At 37.0% G+C, this 18,580-nt stretch overlaps 2 protein-coding genes across 5 annotated transcripts in view; one reads left to right on the top strand and one right to left on the bottom strand.

Moving 5' to 3' along the window:
• LOC127650070 (syntaxin-12-like) overlaps positions 1-18,580 on the top strand; it is a 232,927-nt gene that overhangs the window by 28,184 nt on the left and 186,163 nt on the right. The window lies entirely within an intron of this gene.
• Positions 166-12,648, bottom strand: LOC127650068 (keratinocyte differentiation factor 1-like). 4 transcript variants are annotated; one of them, XM_052135262.1, is made up of 5 exons: positions 12,438-12,648; positions 9,991-10,041; positions 8,991-9,874; positions 6,141-6,209; positions 166-2,913 (listed from the first exon to the last, which is right to left on the bottom strand). In XM_052135262.1, exons 3-5 carry the CDS (start codon positions 9,850-9,852, stop codon positions 2,834-2,836), a joined length of 1,011 nt encoding a protein of 336 aa, XP_051991222.1. In that variant the 5' UTR covers positions 9,853-9,874; positions 9,991-10,041; positions 12,438-12,648; the 3' UTR covers positions 166-2,833. The 4 variants fall into 4 exon arrangements, with proteins under 4 accessions (XP_051991222.1, XP_051991220.1, XP_051991223.1 ...); XM_052135260.1 differs by having other exon boundaries at positions 10,016-10,041; XM_052135263.1 differs by lacking the exon at positions 12,438-12,648 and having other exon boundaries at positions 9,991-10,356.

Raw genomic sequence — 18,580 nt, 5'->3', positions numbered from 1 at the left:
ACGAGAACAGCACTGCAGTTCACACCTGACTGAGGAGAGGAAGAATTACACAGATCACAGTCCAGATGCACTCTAAACTTTCACAAGTTCAGGTGATGTAGATCACCAAGTATGAAGTATGGTACAAAAATACCAAGTAAATACAGAAGCACACTCGTTGTGGAATAAGATTTAATTATGGTTAAAGAGAGAAAATATTCCAGGTTCAATCAAAGTTAAACTCTAACAACAGCATCTGTGGAATGCTGTCTATTACAACAGAAATTCATTTTGGCTCATTATTGGTGTTAAAAATAGCCAAACATATCAAAACATTATTATTTTTTGACAGATATGCAGTTAAATGGAAGACTAAAAGGGGCAATGTTGTAGGGTGATTCTCATGAAACCTGTCAAAAAATGTCCTGCTCATAATTATCCCCAAATTATACAAACAATAAGAAATCATTTTTTACCTAAAGGAAATGAAGCCAACATTTAGGACTTTTAAAATGTTTGCATTGTGACATTTTTTATTCACATTGTATAAATTATGATTCTCATTACCGTAACATGCAGGGACATTTTACTTTCATTATTCGCATCGTTTTAAATTATGATTCTCATTACCGTAACACATCAGTACATTTTATTTGTATTATTTGCATTGTTGTTAATGATGATTCTCATTACCGTAACACATCAGTACATTTTACTTGTATTATTTGCATTGTTGTTAATGATGATTCTCATTACCGTAACACATCAGTACATTTTATTTGTATTATTTGCATTGTTGTTAATGATGATTCTCATTACAGTAACGCAACAGGACTTTTTCTTTTACTATCACCATTGTTTTCAATTATTTTTCTCATTACTGTAGGACAGCAAAAAATTGGTTCTTATACAATGATTTAAATAAAATCTGTACAAATTAAAAAGGTATTACCAATGGAGTACTACTATGAATTTGTTTTAATAATAAAAAATAAAAAAATAAAAAAAAAGTACATAGAAGTAATGAGAATATCATAATTACCATCTTTTTTCACATTGCAGCAATGAGAATAGGGGTTAAAACGTGCGTAGCTGTCATGAAAATAATGTCACGATGTAAAAACTCTTAAATGGTCTGGCTTAAATGGTCCTGAAATAGGCTTAAATTTATACATGCAAAATGTATATTTATATTTGATACTTTTGATTTGAGTAAAATAGGACTATTATATTTTCTTGAAAGTTTTTATTGAGAATCACCCTAAACGGAACAATCCATTTAACATAACCTGGACGATTTCTTAAATGGATTCATTTTGTGAGAGTTTTAAAGAAATGAATATAAACACAAGGATAGAACAGGTTTTATAATTTTATATTTGTATTTGTAATGAGCACTCGTAGCATGCATTGTCAACTACACTTCTTGTACCATTTACTCTTGCCATACAATACAGAACAAATATAAAGGAGGACAAAAGTAGGTGTTTCTCCAAACATACATGCCTCAAGGATCAAGAATACTAATCCATAGACAGATTTTTCCTGTTTGATCAAGACGCTTTACTCACTTTTTCCCCTCAAGGCAGAAACTTCTTGACTAGAATGAGTCATTAAGTTGTTACAGTATCTAAACATGATGTCAACTGAGATACAAAGGATCAGTTTCAAGTATTCAGTGTGATGCCTTTGGTGAACAACAAGCTTCTGTTCCCTTTCTCACCAATCAAATATCTTTCTGCTTGAAATATTTTAAGCATTATAATTTTCTGGTATTATCTGGGGATTTTTAAGGTTTCAATATGTGGAGTGGCCCGCAGGGCTATTCACGTCAAACCTTTTCAAATTGAATGTGACCTTGTTCTGTTCTGTGAATTAAAATGGCCTCACCCGCAGCCTTGCATGAAGGATACATTTCTTTCCTTTTTTAAAGCATTTTTTACATGAAAATATAGTGTTACTACTACCATAACTTATTTGTTACACTCTAGAAACTTTTTAAGGATTTTGTGTTGAACTGAGTGCAAAACTTGATTTAAATGATGTAAACTGCTTCACTGAAGATGCAAATGCAAACATTTTAATTTCTATCTCACACATAGTTAGCTTACAGTACTTACTACATGTCTGAGCAAAACATCATATGTCCTTTACTTCAAAATTTGTCTGGCAAGAAGTGACATTTACATTAAAGTGTACATTGAATTAATAAATTACACAAATAATCAATTACTCCTCTAGACTTTGCATATGGCAAATGACGTGCTTATGTAGCTTTTTATGTACATTTAAATAAGCATAGAGACAGACACTTATCTAAACACCTAACATTTAGCATGCATCAACATTCATTCTGGCTCAAAGCATTTCTTTTGGTCCAACATAACTTCCTTCTACACAGACAGACTTTGACTGGAGCTACAAAATTTGCCTAATACATTCATCATATTAGCATTAACAGGGAAGGGAGAACTGAGACAAGGGAGTTAAAGGAAAATAATCTGGTCTTTTATGACTATCATGGTTCTATATATCTGCAATCTATAAAGATCGTTTCATTCTTCGCTCTCAGCAACTCAAGCCACTTCAGTTGCTTAATGCCTTCTGCTGGGCAGTCTTCAGATGCATATAGCACAGGGCTCCACAACAAGAAACCAAAGGTAAAAAAAGAAGCATAACTACAATCTCATCTTCAGTTGCATTTCAAAAAGCCAAATAGCGGAGAGTGGAGTCTCAACTTCTAAGGGTTCCTTCAAAATGATCCATTGACCCCAAGACAGAGGACATATATACTTCATAGAGATGGTTTAAGGATGGTTTGGAAATGTAAATTGTGTCTGGTTTGAGGGGACACTCACGCTCGTATGTTGTAGGGTAGTAAGGGAGTGTCAGATGTGACCGGCACACCCGTTTCCTGGAAACTTGGAGAGTATGCTGCAGCGACAGAGATTAAATAAATAAAATAAATAAATACATTTGTATTGAAACACAGAATAGGCATACAATTTCACAGACTCATTTTTGCGTACATCTATGACACTTTCAGACAAAGTAGAACCTTGCAGACAAAAGTTTTACTTCTTTTATTGTATACTATGAAATTAATGCTGAGGGAAATGGAAAGAAGGAATAGTCTGGAATCATTCATGAGTTAAAGAAATAACGCCAACGAAGTCATGCTCAGCAGTTCAGAAAATATGCTTTGTTGTCATTTGTAGGGGAAACGCGTATGATGCTTAATCACTCTACTGAAGCCTCTCAGATTTCTCTTAAACGCACAAATCTCAATAAAGGATAATTAGACTTGTTAGAACTGTTAACTGAACAAATCAGTGAACGAATAGGAACAAATCTTTTTGGCGATTGGATTTAAAATACTTGATTCAGTGGGATGAATCAAAAGCACCACCACTAAAGAGTACAATGTGGTGACGTAATCCAATCTTTGTGATGTTCCTGGCTGTGTGTGGGGCTCAGGATATGCCGTTTTCAGTGGTCTCAGAACAGATAGCATATATTACAAAAGCTAAGTGCTGCAGGTTCACATTTGTGCAATATTCGGAAATATAGATAATAAGTAGATACCTTATTAGCAGCTGTTCCTATGTATAGCAATACGTTGGCGCGTTCGCCATATTGGAACGGTCAAGAGCAATCCATCAACACATGACAGATATGGACTGTAACAGTCTGGAGTCTTTTCCAGCCAACTTTCACATTATCTGATTTTCCATAAACATTGCGCAGTATTTTAGATTATATGAAAATGTTTTTTTTTTTTGAAGCACACTGCAACTAAAGTCCTCTTCAAATGAATGTATCATGGCAAATATACTGAAAATATAGCCGAATGAGGCATCTACGTATGTATATTTATGGACAAACCACCAAGCAACTTCTCTGTCGTTATTGTGTGCTGCGTTCATTCAACCGAAAACACTTGCCCACGGACCTTTTCTCTGCACAGTAGGTTTGATATAGTAGCACTAATAAAGCTAATATTTTCATTAGGTTCCAACCTTGTGAATATTTTGTTGTATAAATTGTATGAAATTTCAAACAGAAATTGATAGAATTTGAAATGTATATATTTGTTCACAAGCTTACATGCTTACATGTTGTCAAAAGTCTGGTGAGTAAAAAACAAAGATTTACCAATGCCGATTCTTTCTCCATGTCTGTAGAAGGTTGGCACAGGAAAATAAAATGCTTAAAATATGTATTACCCCTTAAAAGGAATCATACAGAGCTTAAGTTATAAATGTGTTAAGTATCCTCACAAATGTTTTTAATGGCATAGGCTATGGGGAAAATATACAACATTTGCTTGCCAACATTGTACAGCATGAAAAAACATCAAGCAAACAGAAAGGGAGGGTTAAACCAGCACTGATGAGGAAAAGAGAGACATTCAAATTCAGACGAGTGTAACCAATCAGATGTCCTCACACAACAGTGCATTGTTTATGACAATGAGCTGGTACATCACAAACCCCTCAAACTCGCCGCACACCCTACTCGTACTTCTACAGCGGAGAGTCTTTAATAAAAGCAGGGAGCTGCCAGCAGCACGGCTACACTAACTTACACAATGAGCTTGAGCTGCTAGCTAAAATAGTGCAAGCTTTAGTCAAGGCATTTGCTTAGTTTATGCAAAACCATCTGTGGGTGAATTCTTACAAAACATCAAAACAAAGAAGTAAAAACTATGCCTATTTTAGGACCACTGCATTGAGACTTTATTTTCAGGACAAAATGGTGTCTATTCAAATTAAAATCAAACTTTTATTTTGCCGTTGCTGTGTGTTTTTGATGGAAGTTTCTCACCTCCGGATAAGCAGTTTTGCTACATGGCCCAGTGTGATTAGTAAATCCCAAAAAGCTGTGATTTAATTAAATACATATATATTTAGTCTGCATGCTTTAGAGCACTCTGCTTTCTCTCATCTATAAAACACAGAGCGCGTCATGATCATGAGGCAGTGTTTTCAGTGTACGAGCGGATGGATTCACACATTTATTTTGAAGCATGCAGCAACTGCAGATTAATGATTTATCTAATTTAATCTCAGCCTTTTGCAGTTTAATAATCAGACTCAGAAATATTGTGATTTTAATCAAACATTCATTTTCATCCTAAATACAGGATGGCCATTGCCATTTTTAAGACTGGATTCCTTGATTCCCATCAGTGATTTCTGAGTCTCAGAAATCATTGGGTCCTACATGTGGTAACAGCGGTATAAGCAGACTCCAATTGTTGCATTATTAAAAATGAATTCATATCCTGAGGTGTAAAGGCCACATCACCATGCCATCACTGCGGGGTGTGAATTCATTAAAACAAATCTGTGGTCCAACCATTGTCATTGTCTTAATTTTACAACTCAAATGTTTTTGTAGTTAACATTACAGCAATGTTGAAAAAAACAAATCAGATTTTGCATTATATCAACACTTCATTAAACTATTTCCACAGAGCAAAGCAGAGATAAAAGCAGATGAGCAGAGAATGTATGTGACAGGGCTTTGTTCTTGACAGTCAACCGAGTCCAGATTGTTTCCATGTTTTTGTATTTATCATATTAAAATATTTTCCAGGACAAATAATTATTTTCCAGGACATTTAGGTACTTTATAATTTTCCATGACTTTTCTCTGACTGGAAAACTGCACTGCAAAATTCCAGGTTTTCCAGGACGCGTGGGAACCCAGAATAATTCTTAAATTGTAATGCTTTTATAAATAATGGAAGTATTTGTTACAACTGCCTTGAATTTTGTATTTAAGTAATGTTTGTAGTACTAGAATCTCATGAGAATCACCACTGAGAATAACAGGAAACTCAAGAGAAAACCTCAGAAATATAACATCTTGATGCAATGCGATAATGGGTATTTGGTGAGAAAATATGCTTAATCGTCATAACGGGGCAATGGGGCCAGTCTAGATTTGATTAAAAATGTCTTTTCAAATAGTGATGGTGCGGTTTTTTTACATCAGTAATATCCTGACTATACTTTGTAATCAGTTGAATGTCACTTTGGTGAATTAAAGTACCAATTTTCTTCCAAAACAGCTAAATCTGTACATTATTCCAAACTTTTGGCTGCCAGTGTATATCTTGCAGTCACCATTTGCCTGCACATTTGTAAACTTACACTGGTTACTGTTGTTGCGTAACTTTCTGGCTTCGATGTCATCTGACCTCTCCATTGAAATTTGCAGCTCTAAAAAGAGAATAAAGTAGTTTAAATTACTTATACAAACTTAAAGATAGTTATTGATTGATTGTACTAGAATTTGTGCACGAGACTTTTGGATCGTCATGACAACACACATGCCATTTGTACACTGTAACTAATGTTTGTTGTAATTAAAGCATATTTGACACATAGAGAGACTATATGGGGCTTGAATTTAAGCAATACCACCAACCAACAGGGAGAATTCTCACATATATATATATATAATAACTCTTCTAAGGGTTAGTTCACCTCCAAATAAAATTCTGTCATCATTTACTCACCCCCATGACATTCCAGACATGTATGAATGTTCACGCTATTCTTTTCCATACAATGAAAGCATAATTTGACCAGATGCTATCAATCTCCAAAATGGGCAAAAACAAATAAACAAAAAACAATACTATTAAACTACCATTTGCATTTTTACTAGTTGTAAATCAGTCGATGATTTCTGAAATGCACATTTGCACAAGCAACAACGTAAATTCTTGATATTAAAGTAATCATTTTTACTAGTAAGTAGAAGTACATAGCTGATGTGTGTACTTCGAACTTCAAGTAGTAAGAAATGAATTATGGATATCAGTAATTGTGTTTTGAACAGGAGTGAATAATTGTGAAATTCTACAAGTGAAAATGCAGTTACAGATATCAGCACATTTTTACTTGTTGAAATAACATTTTTGATATCATGAATTAATGTTTTTATTAGTGCAAATTATTAATATCAAGAATTATAATTTCAATAGTAGTAATTCCATTCCTGATATTAAGTGTTAGCATTTTAACAAGTGAAAATTGAATTTCAGATATCTGTACATATCCTGCACGTGATTAAATGTTGAAAGAGCTTCGATCAACGGCACTAGTTCATGCATGTTTTAAAGGGATAGTGGCTACACTTTATTTTACAGTACATGTACTTTCAGTATACTTACCCAAGAAAGTACAGAGTTATATTAGATAACTACATTTACTTAATATGGGGTAAGATTAGGGTTAGGTATACGGTTAGTACATAGTAATTACTATAGTTGTTGTAATTATATAGCACGTAAAGTTAGAACAGTACTGTAAAATAAAGTGCTACCCTTTCATCTGCTGAATACAAATGAAGATATTTAGAAGAATATCTCAGCTCTGTAGGCCCATACAATGCAAGTGAATGGTGACCAAAACTTTGAAGCTCCAAAAAGCTTCAAAGTCAGCATTAAGGTAATCCATACAACTCCAGTGGTTAAATCCATGTCTTCTGAAGCGATATGATAAGTGTGGGTGAAAAACAGATCAATATTTGTCTTTTTATTATATATAAATCTCTACCTTTGACCAGCTCCAACCAGTAGGTGTCAGTATGCATAAAGAATGTGAATCACCAAAAAACAAAAGAAGAATGCGGAAGTGAAAGTGGAGATTTATATTAAAAAAGGACTTACATTTTTATCTGTTTCTCACCCACACCTATCATATCACTTCACAAAACATGGATTAAAACAATGGAGTTTTAGCCACCATACACTTGCATTGTATGGTCCTACAGAGCAGAAATATTCTTCTAAAAATCTTCATTTGTGTTCTGCAGAAGAAAGTCAGTCATACACATCAGTAAATGATGAGAGAATTTTCAATTTGGGGTGAACTATTCCTTTATTATGCATAAAGCTGCGTTCACACTGCCAGCGACACGCAGCGACAAAACCACCTCATCTCATTCGTTTTCAATGAGAGCTGGCGACTTCCGTCAAAGCGAGCAACGGCGACCGGATGTGGGCATGTCCAGCGATGCGAAAAATTTGAGAAATGTTTAACTTTATGCAAAAGAAGAGCGACTTTCGTGAGCGACAGCCAATACGAGAGAAGATGGTAAAGCTCACGTGATCCTACTATTTTAATAATAATATTTATTGTAAAGAAACAGTGCGGTTTAGACTCTACATACACACCACTAGCGACAAGCAGCAACAAAGTAGATGGCAATGTGAACGCAGCTTAAGTATGAATGAGATTTGAGAGCTTCAGAGGAGGGGAAGATTTTCAACGATGACTTGTGAATTTTGGCAAAGTCCCTTTAAAGGCACGTAAGTCCACTCGGCTACCATCGAACACTACCAGGCAGGGGAAAGACCGAAATTTAGTCAAGATTATGATCAAAGAACATATTTCAGATCAGCAGTAAAATAGGCAGCAATGGTATCATAAGTTGTGCTCAGATCACACTGTAAAATGCTATTTGCTCAGGCTGGTTCAGCTATTGCACGTGTGCATTCTCGAGTTTACTGACAGGTGATGTCTGTATCTAAAATGTAATTTGCTCTTTTACCTGTAATGCGGGACTTTCTTTTCTACATCCATCATATTGATAGCTCCCATTTCTCCCAGTCATTTTAATAAAAGAGTGCTTTGTCTCGGGCTAAATAGTCTCAGATTTAGTGCATTCCTCACACTAAGCTATATCATGGCTTCAAAAGACTTGGCATTTAGTGTATGCACTACATTTATGATACTTTTATTGTACTTTTTTAGAACTCATCAGAATTATCCCTATTCACTTTCATTATATGGAAAAAGCTGCTTGAACATTCTGCTATACATCTCCTTTTGTGTTCCACTGAAGAATGACAAGTTTGTAATGGACATAAGGGTGAGAATTTTAGACTGCAAGACTCCTTTAACATAACAAAGAGAACCAGACAGGTCATCTTTCAAAAGGTTCACAACTAGGCCATGGTTAAATAAAAGGAATATGCAGTTTTCACTCACTCCCATCGCTAATGGAATTGAAGCTGCTCTTCTGGCTGTTCTTCTTGCTGTTCCACGTGTCATTACCGCTGTCTCGCTGCAGCTCCAGCGGCCTGATCTGCGGCTTCTTCTTACTCTTGCGCGTGCTGATGCGAATAATCTCGCGCACCAGCCTGCACTCAGCCTCCTGCTCCTCCAAATTGTGCTCCTGCACGATGTCCGAGATTAGTTGACTGATCTCCCGCGAACGCCGCAGGAACATGGAGTCTGAGGTGCACTTTGCCAATTCGTTGATCTCAAACTCCGAGAAGACCTCCATAAGCTTCCGTGTGATGAGTTTGTCCACGTCTTCAGTCAGGTCGCCATCGACAAGGTGGTCTTCTGTTAAGCTACTGAAGTAGGTCGGACTGTCCATCTCCATTTTAGAGGTGGAAAACGAGAGATGCTCTTCATCGTCTTCAATAACTGATGTATCCACCTTGACACCTCCAATACGGATATCAGAATAGAATCCATTCTCATCATTTGGAGAGCTCAAAGGCTTCTCCACTTGTACGTTGACAGGTGAGCTGTCGCTGGAAATCAGACAGGGCAAACGCTGGCATACGCGGTACAATCCACAAGTCAACACACTACAAAAGAGCTTCCTGCAACCTGCCACAGAAGTGCAAGGTCCACACATAGACGTCCCTGACACGTTGTCTTCTTTGGCGGGAAGAAATTTTACAGTCTCCGGCCCCGTGGTATTGCCATTGGCATCTTTGTGATTGACTCTGTGGCGTCCTCCAAGGTGCTGGACCTCAATCTCCTCTGGGTCAACACAACGTTCTTGGTAAGGCCCTTCCTCAATGGGACCAGTGGGGAAGGACGGGGAGCTCTCCATTGGGACAACCGCTCAATGGGAACTTTAAGACATTTAAAACATTAGACATTACAGCATGATTCTCTGTAAAGTTTCTTATGCATTGTTAAATGTGCTATACAAATAAAAATCACATGACAACCCTCGGCCCAGACCGACCTCGGGTGGATGAATTTACGGCTACCTGTCACTGGGCCGAAACCTCAGGGTCTGTTAAAGAGAAAGAAACATTATAGTGAGGAGGGACAAACTGGGAGGGGATGGAGATTTTTACAACAAAACCACTTTGTTGTGCAGATGCAAAACACCTTCCTAACCATAATATTTCCTCTAAGAAATGTAAACCAACCAGTTTCAGTATTTTGTGTGTAATTTTTTTCTTGGCTGTTAATAAGTTGTGGAAAAAAGTGAAAGCAAAACTTCACCTAGACATCATCTGCACTTTCACTCGATAAAAAGGGACCTAAAACAATAGTCTTCTGGGAGTGAAATAACTTGTCAGATGCATTTGACATGTAAAAGCATATGATATTGAGCAGACAAGCTATTTTAAGTAGATTTGCTTCTATATTTAGTAGGACTGGGTAAAAATCTTGATTTTATTCCAATATGGGGGGCCTGGGTAGCTCAGCGAGTAAAGATGCTGACTACCACACCTTGAGTCACGACTTTGAATCCAGGCCGTGCTGAGTGACTCATAATCTAGGTCTCATAAGCAACCAAATAGGCCCAGTTGCTAGGAAGGGTAGAGTCACATGGGGTAACCTCATGGTCGCTATAATGTGGTTCATGGTCTGCACTTATATAGTGCTTTTTTTTAACCTTAGAGGTTACCAAAGCACTTTAGACTGTGTCCCAATCACCCATTCACACTCACACACCAATGGCGGCACAGCTGCAAAGCTAGCCTGCCATTGGGAGCAACTAGGGGTTCAGTGTCTTGCCCAAGGACACTTTGGCATGTGGGCTGGGAATTGAACCACCAACCATGCAATTGGCAGCCGACCCGCTCTACCACATGGACCACAGCTGCCTCACTCTCGGTGGGGCTCGTTGTGAGATGTGCATGGATGTCGCAGTGGATGAAGCCTCCAGACATACAAGCCACGTGATAAGATGCATGGGGTGACAGCCTCAGACTCGGAGGCAACTGAGATTCTGCTGCCCGGATTGAGGCAAGTCACTAAGCCACTACGAGGACTTAGAGCGCATTGGGAATTCGGCATTCCAAATTGGGTGAAAAGAGGGAGGAAAAAAATTAATTGCAATGAAAATCAACCTCCCAAGTGTGAATCAGATGAAAATGCCCTTTCAGCTTCACTCACCAGAGAAAACAAGTTTTCAGATTTTAAACTACAACAAATTAAACTTCATCAATCAATAAATTTGATATCTGTATGTATAGTGTCTGATGATTATATGAATGCGTTTGTTTAAATGTACCATGATTAACTACAGAAACTGTTCTATTAATACATTTTTAAAAAATGTTAGCGATTCATGCCCAACAAATTATGAATTTAAACATGTAATACATTTCATATTTGCACTATAATATAACAATTTACAGTATTGTTGGAATACATACATTTTTTTCATTTTTAAAAATCTTCAAAATGATGAAAAACGAATCAAATGTAATAGTAAAATTTATATTTTTGTAAGTTACCTAGTTATTGGTTCCCCAATATAATTAACACCACTAACTTGGAGAGAATTTCTTTCATATGTAAGCAAAAAGGTCATTAAAACTAAAACATGCCCATATGAATTGATATATTATCGAATTCAGAATCGAATCAAGAGCTTGTAAATCGGAATTGAATCGGCAAATCTGCATCAATACCCAGCACAATTATTTAGCATTGATTTGCATAGTACAAAAACAGATGTCATTTAAGCAAGATGTTTACCTCATATAAATAATTTATTTTAAATCAGTCAAAAGCTGATTTGATTTATGTTTCTTTAAAAGCTTTTGATCTAAATTCGATTGGTTAAAAGCGTGAAATAATTTACAGATAAAATTGTGCATATACATACATGATCTTTACAACGTATATATATATATATATATATATATATATATATATATATATATATATATATATATATATATATATCGTTTGAGAAACAACACCGTCGAGGAAATAAAAGTGAATATAAACATTTGCTTTAAAAAGAAAAAATAAATAGGACCTATTAACCTTCAATTTTCGACTGTTATGAAAAAAAAAAATTATTTCAAAATTATCGCAATAATCTAAAATAATTATTAAACATTTCCAACTAAATGATAAGCACACCATCGTGTTAAATAGGCCTGCAAATACATGCAGACTAAAATTAATAATACTTTAATATCAATTTTTTTTTAAAAAAACTCCAAACATTACATTACTAAAAAAAACCTAAAAAAAAGTTCACACCGTCCCCAAACAAATCCCACAGTTTACACTTTCCTTTGCAAATCCAGTCAGATATGAGGCTTTTGGGGGGAAACTGATCGAGTTTACCACTTAACAAACTCTTTAACAAGCTCTAAACATTTTACCGGGTAATGGAATGAAAATGAACAATCTTTGTTTTTCTTGGACTTTACTCACAACATATGGAGGAAATGTCGCAGTTTGACGGTTCTTCCGGAAGTCCGGGACGCTCACAAAGGTTGTTTGACCTGGATTTCACAATTATTTCATAAATCCTTCGGTAGCTCTCGACCAGTCGCGTTATTTTTTTTATTAAAAAGAGCAAAAGTCTACGGAAAAGTAACTCGACGTCGGTTTGCTCTTCAGTCTGAACACGCAGGTAAATGTACCTGATTCAACAGGTAGCCTGAGGACATTTATGACGTCATTGACAAAGTCTAACTACCTCATTGATCTTCTATCAGATCAGAAGACGTTTGCAAACAAGGGTACACTTGTGAGAAAAAAGTCAGCTTGAATAATAAATCAGACTGAAAAATACCTGCTGTGGAAAGTTTAATATGATACATGGTCAGTGCTCGCAGCCTTTGAGTTGTTTTAACCAACAGATGGCGCCAGTGTCATGTGTTTACCCCCTTCTCCCCTTTTCGAGAGTATGGCTATGTTCGTACTAGCATACTACTTCTGCAGAATGCAATATTTATAGTACAGTCGGCAGTTAGTTCATGGAGCACCCGAATGACTTACCACATATGCCAAAATGTGCAGTATGCAACAGCGCACACTGCACTGAATACTGTATCCCACAATGCAATGCTCTCAACTTGACCTTCCTTGGCCTACTTATACTATGCCCTTTTTTGTTATGAAAAAGTGCACACTTTTGAGTGTGTAGTGAGAGAGTGTGCAAGTGTTGAGACATACTATCATGTCATAAAATATTTGAACACGTTGGTCGTTCAAAACCAGGAAAATGCTGCCTCCAGAGGCTGTATCCAAATTTTTACTACGTTCCGTGATACATAGCGAGAAATATGGGCATTACTAGAGGTGTAATGAAGTACAAATACTTCATTACTGTACTTAAGTAAAGCTTTTTAATATTTTACATTTACTTGAATATAAATATTTCTTTGGACTTTTACTTTCACTTCACTACATTTTGAAGAGAAAAGTTATACTTTTACTCTGATAAATTTCTCCAGACCTTTTCGTTACTTTTCCGACTGATCACCACAAATAACAGCTCTATGTGCAAAAATGCATGCAGATCGGCGGCAGTGATGTGTGATTCATTGAAAGAATAATATGAGTAACATTTTTTTTATTTGATTCCTTTGAACTGAACAAAATGATTCAAAAAGCGGTCTGAATGATTCGCAGCCAGATTACGTGTTCTGTCGTCTGTTGCCACTGGAAAGACAAGAAACTGCTCATGTGAGTTCCTTTCTTTCTTTTCTTTTCTTTTTAACTAATTAATTTGATAAATTTAGGCTTAAACATTATGAAAGCTGTGAAATAATGAAGCTGTGCGATCAGTCTCCTGCCTTTCCAGGACACTTGTTCATATAAAAGTCAATCACATGCATTTACATTTAAACAAGGCATGATGTGTATGAATAATTACCAGTGCTCATGAAAATGTCCAAAAATATATAATTTGATATTTTATGAAGATGTAAATGGTCTCTGCACAAGCCAAACTAGTTTTCTGTTTGTTGCTAAAGTGTTATATTTGCTTTGTAGCATATTTATGCTACAGTATGTGGGTTTTCTGGATGGTTGCTAGGGCATGCTATGCAGTTGTCAAGGTGATCTCTGCTGTGTGTTGGGCATTGCTACAGTATGTGGTTGCCAGGTTGTTACTATGCTGTTGCTAAGTTGTTTTCTGTGTTTTTAGCACATGACTCTGCAGTTGACAGGGTGTTCTGGGTGGTTGTCTAGTTGTTACTATGCTGTTCATTTGTTTGAACTGTTTCAGCGCATTGCTTTGCAGTTGCCAGGGTGTTTTGGGCGGTTGCTTATTGGCCCAAATGAAAAGAGCCCACCCCCACAAGTCTCTGCTCTGGTCATTAATATGACTCAACTCTCTCCTTCAATGTTCCAATTTGTATGTGGTGTTCATTTACACTCATCCCATAAATATGATCATTCTGATTTGACTTGAGTGCACCATTAAAGGGATAATTCATTTAAAAATGAAAATTCTCTAATAATCTTCTCACCCTCATTCGATCCAAGATGTGTATGACTTTCATTTTATTTTTCTTCTGCGGAACACAAACAAAAAAAGATTTTCAGAAGAATATCACTGTTACGAAGGACAATTCAATGTAAGTGAATGGTGGCCAGACATTTGAAGCTCCAAAAAACACATAATTGCTGCATAAGTGTAATCCATAAGACTCCAGTGGTTTCAACAATGTCTTCTGAATGGATCCAATTGGTTTTGGGTGAGCATAGACCAAAATATAACTCCTTTTTCAACAATAAAACTTGACATTAGCAGTCTCCTTGGAGATCAAGTTTGATTACACTTCCTATAGCGCCATCTAGGGCTCTGCACATCAAGCACTAGAAAGTGAAATCAAGCTTGAAATCATGATCGTGCCTAGAGATTGCAATGACAAGATATACAGTTCAAATTAGTTACAATTTGGTTTGTTCTCAACCAAAACCAACTGAATCGCTTCAGAGGACATGGATTTAACCACTGTAGTAGTATGGATAACTTTATGCTCCCTTAATGTGCTTGTGGCTTGAAATGTCTGGCCACCATTCTCTTGCATTGAATTCACATTCAACAATTATCCATGCGATTATCTAATCAGCCAGTCGTGTGGTGGCAGTGCAGTACATAAAATCAAGCAGATTCGGGTCAGGAGCTTCAGTTAATGTTCACATCAACCATCAGAATGGGGAAACAAATTTGATCTCTGTGATTTTGACCGTGGTATGATTTTTGGTGCCAGACGGCTGGTTTGAGTATTTCTGTAACTGCTGATCTTCTGGGATTTTCACGCACAGCAGTGTCTAGGATTTACTCAGAACAGTTAGCGGCAGTTGATGGAAATGCCTTGTTGATGAGAGAGGTCAACAGAGAATGACCAGACTGATTCAAACAGACAAAGTCTACAGTAACTCAGATAACCACTCTGTACAATTGTGGTGAGAAGAATATCATCTCAGAATGCTATTCTGAGACGAGGTTTGGCGCTGTTTCTGCGGCACAAGGGGGACCTACACAATATTAGGCATGTGGTTTTAATGTTGTGGCTGATTGTTGTATAGATGACATTTAGTGTAATAAAGATTTTTTCTGTAAACACAGTAAAATCAAAACACATCTATCCTAAAGAGTGGAATATATGAAATGTGCACATCTAATAGCATCAATGGGGGCTGAGCCAAAATCAAAATCATAAGATCAAAATCCTAGAACCACCTCTGCTGGGCAATATGGCCAAAAATATTATCACAACATTTCCTTTCACATAGTTTGATATCAATATTTATCTACCTAACCTGAACAAGTAATTGCTGTAGCCTAGAATTACAAATATTTTTAAAAAGCAGACGTGACAGCACTAAGAACATTTAACTTGATACATAAACGGCAATGGTGTTGATGTTGAAGTTATGGTGTTCATTCGAAAGCTGTATTGCATTGTCAGTGCTGTCTTGTTCGATATACATCAGTATAATATTAGCTTGACAGCCAACTAGCCTGCAGTCATGCAAACCAGTAATGAGGCTAGGTAGCTGCTAGCCAGCTAATTATTCCCAACCAACCGATTTCATGACCGTGATTCAGTAAGCTAGTTGGGTGTAACTTTGCCGAACTTCTTTCAGTTTTTAGCAACACGCACATGATCATCTAGATGTAGAACATAGGTTAAATATAGAAAAATTAAAAGTATCAGATTTTGTTTTTTAAAATTGAGATCACCAAGCCCTACTTATCACCACACTGAATTAAACATCGAACAATGACAATATTGAATATAACGGTTCAAACCACATACTATTTTTTTTTTTAAGCATTATACTGCACAGTATGCAGTTGGCTAGTATTCTATTCTGAAGTGTGCATGTGCTCAGAAATGTCAGAAGTCACAATGGTTATGTTCAAAAACAGCTAATGTCACCGGTCCTTCTCGACCTTCCCAGAGTGAGATTTAATCCAGCGATCCCTGGCATGGGAGATGGTTGTGTTTGCAAGGACTTGTACCAGACTCATTATACCAGAATCTTTTACACAAAATTGGCCATTCAGAAATTAGATAACTGGTCACAACATTAAACATGCACTTGAGGTCCTGTGACAATGAAGCACACCATGTCTGTTGTACATAAAATGCAGTCATTTATAAGAGTAGGTAATAACATGTTTAACATAACCGGAGTTGATCATTTAAGAAAGACAATAACTGGTAGTCTTTCAAGATATGTTTTTATTGGTTTTAAAATGTACAGTCGTTCAGAGATGGTGGATCAAGACAAAAATTAACAGGACAGCTAGTTTTTGAGCAGCAACAAACTAGATCAAAGCTTCAAAGAGTCCTCACAGAGACTGGAGCTGGATGACAGACAGCCTCCCCAACACAAACCCAATCATGACAGCAAGAATTAGAAATATATATATATATATATATATATATATATAAAAATAAAATCATGCTGGAGTCATGTATAGATGCAATTAATAAAAACAGCCTTATTTTCAGCTTTTAATAATTGTAGGCTGTGTTTGGAATTGCATACAGGCATACTATATATCTGCAGTATGTATTCTGTATGCAAATTTCCCATACACATGGAATAACCAAATGACAGACTAAATTTGCAAATACAAAAACACCATACAGTAAATGGTATGTTAATGTTCCATTCCAAACACAGCCTTTAACATCCTGAATTACACATGGGAAGCTGGGATTCCCCACTGTTTGGAGAGAATTATGGATTACGTAAATGGTGAAACTATCCCACTCCTCAACCTGGGCTTAAATGCATTACTTGCAGTAGTGTCTTGATAAACACCATAACATTTTAGAATCTCAGTGTAGAACCTTGGCTTATGTGAAGCAGTTTTACTCGCTATATCAGGCGTTGGGCATTGCTTCTAGATGGAGAGCTTCACTCCATGGAATGTGGCTGGGCTTGATTGAGACCAGAGAGGCTATTATGGGTCTTGTCATATCTAGGGGCAGAAGAATCCACTCTCTGAACTTGAGCTTGGTTTTGTAGGGCTGTAAAAGGAGGAACAATTACTAGTTATTTTCTTGTAAAAATTTATGGGTTTAGAACATGCAGTTGGATCTAACAGGCGATTCATTTTGGGCCAAACCTCGTCTGTTACTGCTGGAAAATGTGCGAGAAAGCCTTCGGATGACACCTTGGCCAAGATCACTTGGAATTGGGATGACATCAACCATAGAGGTATCTGCATTTCCTCCTACTTTGGAAACTTGATATTGAGGAACTGAAGAACTAATGGGTGTCTGTACATTTTCACCTGGCCTCTGGCCATGGAAACTTTTGGAAGTGCCACTGTAAGTGCAGGAAGCACCAACATTGTCACCAGAAGCCCATTGGTTCTGAATATTACCAAAGCTGCTTGTGGGCTGTTTATGAAGCATCACACGGACCGTATTGATCTCATTAGAGCCAGCCATAAAGGATTTAGTGGAACTGAAACTTGATTCACTTGTAGAAGGCTTTAAGCTGGGATAAGTTCTAGTGGATCCCTGGACAGTTCTCGAATTCTGGCTGGCTTCAACAGGCTGGTACGGAGGAGCAGTCTGACCAGACGCAGAAGTTGCCCTGCGCCCTGGCATACTAGTGCAGGTTTTTACAGGAACTTGGGGTTTGTTGGATGCTGTTCTACTTTGAACATTTGCAGGAGCCTGCATTGTTAGGATTGCTCCAGAACTCACGGTTGACGATTTTGCAACATTATGTTGAGTCCCGCTTCCAGAGGGGTGCAGAGGCTCCAGTATTTGATTGGGTTGGCTTCCACTCACAGAATAATAGATGGGAGACCTACTTTGGGATGGGCCATGAACATTGTAGGTTTGCTGGAATTTTCTGGGATGCAGAGCAACTTCATGAGATTCTTCATGAGAGGGCAACTTGCTACCTTGAGCACCTTCAGAGGCCCTCAAAAGAATCTCATTAGAGCTAGCAATTGAAATTTTACCATTGTGGTCTATACGGTCACTTCCAGAAGCTTTTTTTGGCTCAGGGCTGGAACTGTATTGACTTCCCCTCATGGAGTAGCGAAGCTCATTCCTTGAAATACTAGATTGACTGCCATC

Source organism: Xyrauchen texanus, chromosome 10 (genome assembly GCF_025860055.1).
Source record: "Xyrauchen texanus isolate HMW12.3.18 chromosome 10, RBS_HiC_50CHRs, whole genome shotgun sequence".
In the NCBI taxonomy this organism is placed as follows: Eukaryota; Metazoa; Chordata; class Actinopteri; order Cypriniformes; family Catostomidae; genus Xyrauchen; species Xyrauchen texanus.
The sequence above is the reverse complement of the archived record's forward strand: the minus strand, read 5'-3'. Positions and strand labels throughout refer to the sequence as shown.

Bases quoted from the DNA above. Each gene is read 5' to 3' on its own strand.
- LOC127650068 (XM_052135262.1), bottom strand. From the start codon at position 9,852: ATGGAGAGCTCCCCGTCCTTCCCCACTGGTCCCATTGAGGAAGGGCCT. The intron at 6,210-8,990 runs GTGAGTGAAAAC...TTCTCTTTTTAG, and splicing joins CAATTCCATTAGCGATGGGA to AGCTGCAAATTTCAATGGAG. The intron at 2,914-6,140 runs GTAAGTTTACAA...CTGTCGCTGCAG, and splicing joins ACGCAACAACAGTAACCAGT to CATACTCTCCAAGTTTCCAG.